We start from the raw sequence: 10,519 nt of genomic DNA on the forward strand, positions 1-10,519 counted from the left end.
AAGGCAAGCACTCTACCACTGAGCTACTTTCTCAGCCCCCCATCTACTGACTTTATAGATAGGAGGAGACTAAGAAATAGGGCGTTGGATGGCTATGGGTGAAGTCATAGAATGTTCACATTAAGGAAGGATGTGGGTTGCTCCGATTGCATCGTTCTCTCCACTTTGCGAACTGCCTACCCTCTGGCAGCTTGCACTTGTCAGCTTCCTAAAGCAGAACTGCAGAAGTAACCTTATACCGTGGGTCCAAGACCCTGAACGGTCTCTCAAGTGTCCTGCTCTGCTACTCAAAACACTCCAAAGCCAAATGTGTAGGTTTCCCTCAACAAGCAGTTCTCTGCTGACACCTAATGGATGTCCTAGAATTTAATTCTGTTCAGAGACTACAGAGTTAGTGTAGACCCCATAGGTTAAGGGTTCAGGTCCCGTAAGAGAGCCCTTGCTTTAGTTGTCAGTCACAAATAGTAAGTTGTAGGGAATACACTCTTCTACCATCTGGTATAAATGAGTTCTCTGTGCTGCCTCCTTAGGTTTGGTAACTTGGTGGTGGTGGTGGTGGTGGTTGTGGGGTTTGAACTCAGTTTAGGCAGCCCCTCAGCTCTTCAGCTCAAGGTGAGCGCTGCTCTACCACTTGAGCCACAGCACCACTTCCTGTTTTCTGGTGGTTTATTGGAGATAAGAGTCTCATGGCCTTTCCTGCCCAGGCTGGATTTGAACCGTGATCCTCAGATCTCAGCTTCCTGAGTAGCTAGGATTACAGGCGTGAGCCACCAGCGCCCAGTTTTATAATGACTTTTAAAACTCAAGAAACAATATTACTATGGGGGGGAGGGGGGAGGCTGGGAAGGGATGGGAAGGGTAAACAAAGGAGGAGGCTGCAATGCTTGGTAAGAAATGTACGCATTATCCTGCCCATGCAATTGTAACTCCTCTGTACAGTTTGTTCACAAATAAAATAAAATTAAATTAAAAAAAAAGAAACAATATTACTGGCATATTATCAAAGATATTATAAAGGGTTCAAGTGAACTGAGAAATGCAGCAGTATGTAGGGAGAAGTCCAGAGGGGTACTGTCCATTGGAAGTCCAGGTTGCTGCTGCTTTGGCACATGGATGCACTCACTAACCTGGAAACTCTCTGAATCCCTTTGTAAGTTTTTTTTATTAGATGTCCCCTTATGTAGGCATGATTGATTAAATTGTTTGCCATTGGTAATGAGCTAAATCTTTAACACCCTACCACCTCACTCCTCCCCAGAGGTAGGAGTATGACTGAAACCTCCAATCCTTATATCATACTTTGAATTTTCTGATGAGTAGCTCCCAACCCAAAGCTATTTAAGGACCCCAGCTACCAGTTACCTTGTTAACATATAGAAGCAATACTGGGGATTGATCTAGGGCCTCACACTTGCTAGGCAAGCCCTCTACCACTTTAGCTATACCCATAGCACACAAAAGATAATCTTTATCATTCCTAGAGATAGGAACTCCATGTCAAAAACTGGTCAGAGACATTTTTTTTTTTCAGATCCTGGGGCTTGAACTCAGGGCCTAGGCTCTGTCCCTGAGCTCTGTGCTCAAGGTTGGTACTCTACCACTTACAGTGCCACTTCTGGCTCTTTCTGCATAGTTTATTGGCGATAAGAGACTTTCCTGCCCAGGCTGGCTTTGACTCAATCCTCAGATCTCAGCCTTCTGAGTAGTGAGTATCACAATTGTGAGCCACCAGAGCTGGGAAGGTGGCTCAGTGGTAGAGCGCTTGCCTCACATGCATAAGGCCCTGGGTTCGATTCCTCAGCACCACATAAGCAGAAAAAGCTGGAAGTAGTGCTGTGGCTCAAGTGGTAGGGCACTAGCCTTGAGCTAAAGAGCTGAGGGACAGTGCCGAGGCCCAGAGTTCAGTGCCCACGACTGACCAAAAAAAAAAAGTGTGAACCACCAGCAGTGCCGGCTAAGAATATATTTCTTATTGCACTTCATAGCTCAATGTGCTTAGAACGTAAAAGAAGCAATCATGGCATTGGTGGCTCACACCTATAAATCCTCAGATATCAGGAGACTAATATCTGAGGATCTTGGTATGAAGCCAGCCGGGCAGAAAACTCATGGCCAATAAACTACTCAGAAAAAGCCAGAAGTAGTGCTGTGGTTCAAGTGGTAGACTGCTAGCCTTGAGCGAAAAAGCTCTGAGACACTGCCCAGGCTATGAGTTTAAACCCCAGGACTGGCCAAAAGAAAAAAGAATATGAAGGAAGCAGCAAAGGTTTAGGATCAGGAGCCTTAGAAACAGTTGTGTGGAGCAGCAGCTTTAAGGATCTTCAAGTCTTATCTCTCCACTGCTAGAAAATCCCTGCCCACAAGCTTGATAGTGAGTGATATAGTAATACCACTTCCTACTTGAATGATCAGGAGGCAGTTAACTTCCTCACAGCTTTAGTATGGAGAGCTTTTCTTGTGTTAATATAAAAATTGCTTTCCTGGGGCCTGTGGGTTCTAATTTTAGCCTCTAGAGATGTCCAGAATGACTTAATCCCTTCTAACCTTCTTGAGCCATACTTCTTCATCTGGACTTAATGATGTCTGAAGATACTTCCAAGGTACTTCCGAGGTGTGAGAGCTAAAAATGTATTCCACTATCTGTTCCTCAGGGCACAGTGCGGGGGAAGCAGGCCAGGGGAATCACCCTGGGTAGGAACTTTCTAAGCAAAAGGCTCTTTCTATTAATGAATAGAGAGGACATCTTTTTCCCTTGATCTTCAGCCTTGTGGTCTTTATCCCTAGGGCTGCTACCCTGGAAAAAGAAGTGGCTGGCTTGCGGGAGAAGATTCATCACTTGGATGACATGCTCAAGAGCCAACAGCGCAAAGTCCGGCAAATGATAGAGCAGGTAAACAGTGTCAGGTCTTAACCTGCCCTGGGTTATTAACCTAAGGCTGTGTCTTTGTTTATATATTCTCCTAGGCAGTTTGGCTTATGCTTGTGTGTTCTCATAAGGCATTTATAGCAACCCATTATTAGGGTTTGAGTTACTAGGAGTTTGGGGGTCATTTGGCCTTTGCTTTCTGATTGGAAATGAAGAATTAATTCTCCCTTATACTCTGAAGAAAGTGCTGATAAAATGAATAATGAAGTTCCCCTGCACCCTGCTCCCCCGCCCCCCTTGGCTCACACCTGTAATCCTAGCTACTTAGGAGGCTGAGATCTAAGGATCACAGTTCCTAGCCAGCCCAGGCAGGAAAGTCCATGTGACTCTTACCTCCAGTTAACCACTAGCAAACCTGAAGTGGCTTAAAGGGAAAGAAAACCTGTAGCTTAAAGTGGTAGAGCATTAGCCTTGGGCGGAAAAAGCTCAGGGATAGCACCCAAACCCTGAGTTCAAGCCCCATGTCCTATGTTTTTGTGCCTCCTAGTAGATCTCCTGAGTTATCTTGCTTGAGCTTTATTAGAGTACAACATTCAGGATGTATGCTGAGTTGCAAAATTGTTTTGCGAACTTAGAACCCCAAACTGGGAGGGCACATTTCCTTCATGTCAGTTCCATTTGTATCTGCTTCATTTACTGCCATTTCCATTGTCTAGAACAAGGACTATAATATGGTAGCACTCCAGAAATATTTACTGAATGAATGACTTGTTTTCTATAGCCAAATTGCAATGAGTTTGAATCATCCATTTTGTATTTTGGAGAATGAGGGTGTTATTCTCCTCTCACTCCACCTCTTCTCCCACCTCCTGTATAATTAAGAATTTAACATTGCCAGGCACCAGTGGCTCACGCTTGTAATCCTAGCTACTCAGGAGGCTAAGATCTAAGGATCATGGTTCAAAGCCAACCCCGGGCAGGAACATCGGTGAGACTCTTATTTCCAATAAACCACTAGAAAATGGGAAGTGGTGCTGTGGCTCAAGTGGTAGAGTGCTCACCTTGAGCTGAAGAGCACAGGGACACTGCCCAGGCCCAGAGTTCAAGCCCCACAACCAACAAAAAAGAAAGAAAGAAAGAAATGTAATGAAGTCACGTGATAGTTGCAGAGCTTTGCTTTTCACCTTTGCTGGCTTGTCCAGCAGCTGGGGTGAAGTTTGGTGAGTATGTAGCAAATCACTGGAAAATGAACCCTAATTAATCGCCTACATCTTTGCAGCTCCAGAATTCAAAAGCTGTGATCCAATCAAAGGATGCCATCATCCAGGAACTCAAGGAAAAGGTTGCCTACCTGGAGGCAGAGGTTTGTATCCTGGGCAGCCCCAGTAGGAAACAGCACTCTTGAGAAGCCTGGCCAAGGAGGGACAAGTATGGAGGGGATCTTGTTCCCATCCAACTGATGTTCAGAAGAGAGTATCTGGGATGATTGCTATGTGGTCAGTTTAGTTGAGCAAACATTTTCTGAGAATCTTCAGGAGGTTGTTTATAGTGATTAAGGCCTGCTCTCAAGAAACATAGCAATATGATATAAGCCTCTTGCCAAAGCAAATTCTGACCATGTGGCCTTTGCAGTGAGTGAGCAGAGAAGCCTGGCTTTGAAGGAAGAGGAGGCATTCTGTAATTGGAGTCTTTTCCATAGCTACAATGTTGGGCTCAATTAGCTACTGAGTTGTCCTCCTAGTCTAATTTCTGGTTTGCTAAAGAGCTTCTCCTGGAGTGTGTTGACTACCTGAAGATAACTTTGCCAGCCACTGTGTAAAGATCCCTGTAGAAGGGAAGACAACTGAAAACCAGGATTCTTTGTTTTTTTTGCTGGTCCTAAGGCTTGAACTCGGGGCCTGGGTTCTGTCCCTTAGCCTCTCTGTGCTCAAGGCTAGCCCTCTACCACTTGAGCCACAGGACCACTTCCAGCATTTTCTGTTTATGTGGAACTGAGGAATCAAACCCAGGGCTTCATGCTAGGCAGGTACTCTACACTGAGCCACATTCCCAGCCCCCAGGATTCTGTGTGTGTGTGTGTGTGTGTGTGTGTGTGTGTGACACTGGGATTTGAGTTCATGCCTTACATTTGGTTGGCTTGCTTGTTTGGCTGTTGCTTTACTAATAGTGCCACATCTCCAGCCCTTGCTGGTTATTTTAGAAATCAAGTATAACAGACTTTTCTGTCTGGGCTGGCCTCAAACCACAGCCCTCCAGATCACAGACATCTGAATAACTAGGATTACAGGCATGAACCACCAGTGGCTATAATTTAGTGTCTCTCTTTTTTTGGGGGGAGGGGGTTGGTTGTGGGGCTTGAACCCTGGACCTGAGCTCTTCAGCTCAAGGCAAGCGAGGTCTACCACTTGAGCCACAGTGCCACTTCTAGTTTTCTGGTGGTTAATTGGAGATAAGAGTCTCAATGACTTTGCAGCCCTGGCTGACTTTAAACTGTGATCCTCAGATTTCAGCCTCCTGAGTAACTAGGATTACAGGCATGAGCTACCAGCTCCTGGAAATTTAGTGTCTCTTAAAGGTGGACATCCTTTGCATCCATGAGGCCCTGGGTTCTATTACTTAGCACCACATAAGCAGAAAAAGCTGGAAATGGTGCTATGGCTCAAGTGGTAGAGTGGTAGCTTTGAGCTGAAGAGCTGAGGGACAGTGCCCAGCCTCAGAGTTCAGGCCCCATGACTGACAAAAAAAAAAAAGGTGAGCATCTTCTTGTCACCATGTGAGAGGTGTGCTGCATGTGTCCAGCTATAAAAGTTTACTTTTAGACTTTGAAGGCAAGAGTTAGAAATGGAATATACTTTTTTTAAAAAAAAGCTGCTAATAGCCAGGCACTGGTGGCTCATTCCTGCAATCCTAGCTACTCCGGAGGCTGTGATCTGAGGATCATGGTTCAAAGCCAGCCCAGACAGGAAAGTCCATGACACTCTTACCTCCAATTAACCACCAGAAAACTGGAAGTGGCGCTGTGGCTCAAGTGGTAGAGTACTTGCCTTGAGCTGAAGAGCTCAGAGTCAGCACCTAGGCCCAGAGTTTAAGCCCCACAACTGAAAAAAAAAAGAAAAGAAAGCTGCTAATAGGGCTGGAAGGTGACTTAGTGGTAGAGTGCTTGCCTAACATGCATGAAGCCCAGAGTTCATCAGTAACACATAAATAGAAAAAGCCGGAAGCGGTGCTGTGGCTCAAGTGGTAGAGTGCTAGCCTTGAGCAAAAGAAGCTCAGGGACAATGCCCAGGCCCCAACTTGAACCCCAGAACCCCCCCCCACAAAAATGCTGATAATACTTCACTAAAATAAGATAGCTTATTGGAAAGGCAAGTGAATACGTCAACTTATGACAGGAACTATTTACAGGGAACATATAATGAGCAGATACAGGAAATGGTCAGCATTACAGGATTATTGAGCAAGTATCAGAGAAGAGAGCATTCTGTAATGCTGAAGGTGAAAGGAGGGGACTCCCAGTGGTAGCATGTAGAAGTAGGGACGATAACAATACAAATACGGAGGTGGAGAGACCAGAGGAGCTCCCTAAATGTAACCCATGAAAAACCATAGAAAGGCCCATCGTATGGGCTGGGAAGGTGGCTCAGTGGTAGAGTGCTTGCCTTGCAAACATGAGGCCCTGGGTTCGATTCCTCAGCACCACATAAACAGAAAAAGCCGGAAGTGGTGCTGTGGCTCCAGTGGTAGAGCACTAGCCTTGAGCTGAAGAGCTGAAGGACAACGCCCAGACCCAGAGTTCAGGCCCCATGACTGGCAAAAAAAAAAAAGAAAAGAAAGGCCCATCGTAACCTCCACCTTCTGTTACAGAATTTAGAGATGCACGATCGCATGGAACACCTCATAGAGAAACAGATCAGTCATAGCAACTTTAGCACCCAGACCCGTGCCAAAACAGAGAACCTGGGCAGGTGAGTATATATGTACAGAATGGGCCTGGGCAGGAAAGGAAGGGAAGAAGAAAAGATCCATGCAACACATTCAGTGCCAAGGCAAGGACAAGCTCTTTAAAATCAAGTTTCCGGGGCTGGGGGTTTAGCCCCAGAGGAAGGGCGCCCGCCCAGCACGCGCAAGGCCCTGGGTTCGGTCCTCAGCCCTGGAAAGAAAAAAAAAGAAGAAAAAAAAAATCAGTTTTCCTCTTAGTCTCTGATCGAGGCAATTCTACACTAGAACCATATTCTAAGTTATTTAGTGTGGGGCCTCATACTATGAACCAAAGAGGACTATGAATGGCGTCCATAGGTATGTGCTAAAATTGTAAGCAAAATTATTTGTCATTTTTTTCATATTGCATCTGTGTATGTATAATATTTGCATATTCTTGAGAGGTTGTTTGGCTTCCATGAAATTCACAAAAGGGCCCCAAATCTTGAAAAAGAAAAAAAAATCAACTATCACATCTATACCCACTTTATTTGTTTAACTGCCTTTCCCTTTATCATCCCTGCCACCAGATAAATGTATTATGCTCCAAATCTTTTTGATGTTTCTGAAAATTACTGTTTCAAAACACTTAGAGCTTGGGTGATCAGCCAACTAAAATGTGTAGGATTCCAGAGGCAAATGTGGAGGAGAGGCTAGATGCCGGTGGCTCACACCTGTAATTCTACCTACTCAGAAGGCTGAGTTCTGGGGATCACAGTTCAAAGCCATCCTGGGCAGGAAAATCCACGAGACTCTTATCTCCCCCAAACCGGAAGTAGTGCTGTGGCTCAAAGTGGTAGAGTGCTGGCCTTGAGCAAAAAAGCTCAGAGACAAGAGCCCAGGCCATGAGTTCAAGCCCCATGACTGACCTCCCCACCGCCCCAAACAAACAAAAAAAAAAAAATGGGAGGAGCAGCTTTGTGAATGGTGGGCAGTAACAGAACACTCAGTGTTTCTAACTTTCTTTCCAGTGTTAGGATATCGAAGCCGCCCAGCTCTAAGCCCATGCCTCTTATCCGAGTGGTGGAAACCTGAGCTGGGAGGAGATGGACGTGACCATTGAAGCTGCCTCTCGCCTGGGAGAAGTCCACCACCCCTGCAGGCTTTTAACACGGACTCTGAGTTCCTGATTATTTCCTGGCTGCACCCAGGCCTTGAGGCTCACATGTGCCACCAGTCCTAAGTTCCTTCCTGTCCTGATTGCTGGGCAGATGGCTTGTGAGTGCCTCCTCTGGTCACCACAGCCCTTTGAACGATGTTATCCTGACAGAAGGGACCACGCAGTGTCCTATTCCCTATTTTATTTCCCCTGTAGCAGAGCCTCCCCTCTGTTGGACTTTGGAGTCCAGCTGTCCTAGAAGCCAGTTCTTCCTTGGGTTCAGCCAAGATGACAAGATTGGTCTGAGCCCAAAAAGCTGGAAGCACAAAAGTCCAGAGTGATTGGAGTGTATCCTAGAGGGATGAAGTTCCTTCTGTGAACACAGCTTAGTTCTTAGCAACAAACTGTTTATCTGCTTGCTCCACCCTCAGCCCATGCTGACGTAGGCCTCCTACTGACAGAGGAGGGCAACCTGTCCAGGCCCAGTCAGTCAGGGAGCCTAAACTTAGAATGGACAACCTTGTCTTTCTGCAGACAAGGAAATGTACAATCAGGGAGGAGTTTTGAGCAGGAAGATTTTCTAGGCCATGGACAGATAAGTGTGATTTCTCTCTGCTGTGAAACCTCCAAAATCTCTTAGGGTTTTCCCCTATTATAGTACACACCAAAAGACACATCTTAGTCTTCCTGATGCAGAGCCTAAAAACTCTTTTCACAGAGTTGCATCTCTCCCAGAAAAGCCATCATCCTATTTATTTTGCTAAGTTATTGGTGGTTTTGCTTACATCTCATAATTGATTTAATACCAAAGTTTTATAGCCTTCTCTTGAGAGATTTGGGCTTATATGAAACTGAGAACGTGTTCTCATTGGTGGTGTTATTTCAGAATACTGTGGTGATGAATCTTCCTCTGCCTTTCCTTCCCCTACCTGTTCTTCCTCCTCCAGAGAGGATCTGTGCCTCAGGAAGGCAAGCATCTTCCCCTGTGGCATTGGGGACTGAATGCATGCAGAGGGAACAGTGATCAAGACTCTTCTGGATGGAGGGGTGCTTTCCCTAAGCTCTCTGAACCCCTGTACTCCATGGTTGGTCTTTATCCTAACTCTGAATGACCTTGCAGTTTGTCATCTTTTCTTCAGGACTTTTCTGCAGCCTTAAGAAGAAGACAAGCATCAGAGTGTGATACTATAGGAAACAGAAAATTTTAAAATAAGTAGGGATTTAGTCTTTGACTCTACTTGGGCTTATGTCAAGAATTAAAGCCTTAAGAGAGAGAGAGAGAGAGAGAGAGTGTGTGTGTGTGTGTGTGTGTGTGTGTGTAGACTGGATTCCCATGCTGGCCTTATCTATATTAGCGTTTTGGGACATCAAACAGATGTCTCATTTTAAAATGAGGGGGTGGGACCAATGATCTCCCTGTCCCAGTTCTTAAGGTTTGTTTTCTGTAATGTAGTCTTTGTGTGGTGAATTTAATAAATTATGTTAATGTGTCTCTTTGACTTCTTGGCCTGATTATGTTTCACTTCTTCACTTCTGGGGAGGATAAAAGAACATAATTTAATCTCTCTCTCTCTTTCTCTCTCTCTCTCTCTTTCACACACACACGCACACACTGAGTTTTGAACTCAGGGCTTTGTGCCTTCCTGGCAGTACTCTACCACTTGACCATGCCTTCAGCCTTGCCTTTTGCTGGATATTTTGGGGATGGAATCTAACAAACTTTTCTGTCTGTGTTGGCCTCAGATCCTCCAGATCTCAGCCTCCTGAGTATACAGGCATGAGCCACTGGCTCCAGCTCATAATTTAGTGTCTCTTGAAGGTAGGCATTCTCCTGGCAACATATGAATGATGTGATCCTGAGGTCCCAGATGCTATGGCATGAGGATGCTGTGGCATTTACAAGAGTTAGAAGCAGTCCAGTTCCATGATCTGAGTCCCCATTGTAGAACATGGCCCCTTAACCTTAGCTTGGACCCTATCTAGGACAGGGGCCTAGCACAATCCCTAAGCTCAGCCACTCAGTGTCCTCCTCATTTAGAGAAGAGGTGATCAAGAAGTAGAGGTCCTGAGATTGCATGGAGATGCGCCAATCAGAACTGGAGCTAGGTGAGCAACTTACCTCCTTTGCAGAAATGAAAAACACTCTGGAAATGCTGACTACAGCTGTTTGAAGGTTCAGTTTGTAGCTATCTGAGTATCATTCAATTAATTCAATGATTTTTTTTTTCTTTCTGCCAAAAAGCTGGTTGACTGCAGAGCCAAACTGGGACATAGCTGAATTTACACCCATCTTGTCTGGGGCTAAAGAAACCGGAAACAACCCTCCCAATCTCTGGCTCTGATTCTAGTTCCCTTTTGTGCTTCAATTCAGAGTGTGTTCCCCCACCCCCCTTTCTCTGATTACTTTTCCTATCTCTTGCTCCTCAGCTAATTCACACTGTAAGCTTCAAAATACATTTTGAAGACCCAGATTTGTTTTCTGACACCCTGAGTTCTCTTCTTCCCCTGGCAGTCTTGCTTGGCACAAGTCTATCTAGACTGTGCTTGTCTTGGAATATGAATAGGGTGGAAGCAGG

At 45.4% G+C, this 10,519-nt stretch overlaps 1 protein-coding gene across 2 annotated transcripts in view; it reads left to right on the top strand.

Annotated features, from left to right (window-relative positions):
- Positions 1-9,424, top strand: part of Tuft1 (tuftelin 1) — a 49,235-nt gene extending 39,811 nt beyond the window's left edge. For both annotated transcript variants that reach the window (XM_013015399.1, XM_013015400.1), the window contains 4 exons: positions 2,785-2,890; positions 4,146-4,229; positions 6,731-6,831; positions 7,816-9,424. In XM_013015399.1, coding sequence (XP_012870853.1) covers positions 2,785-2,890; positions 4,146-4,229; positions 6,731-6,831; positions 7,816-7,879 — 355 coding nt within the window. In that variant the 3' untranslated portion in view covers positions 7,880-9,424. The remainder of the gene's footprint in view (positions 1-2,784; positions 2,891-4,145; positions 4,230-6,730; positions 6,832-7,815) is intronic.
- Positions 9,425-10,519: the final 1,095 nt, after the last annotated feature.

Source organism: Dipodomys ordii, unplaced genomic scaffold, assembly GCF_000151885.1.
Source record: "Dipodomys ordii isolate 6190 unplaced genomic scaffold, Dord_2.0 Scaffold26, whole genome shotgun sequence".
NCBI classification, from domain to species: Eukaryota; Metazoa; Chordata; class Mammalia; order Rodentia; family Heteromyidae; genus Dipodomys; species Dipodomys ordii.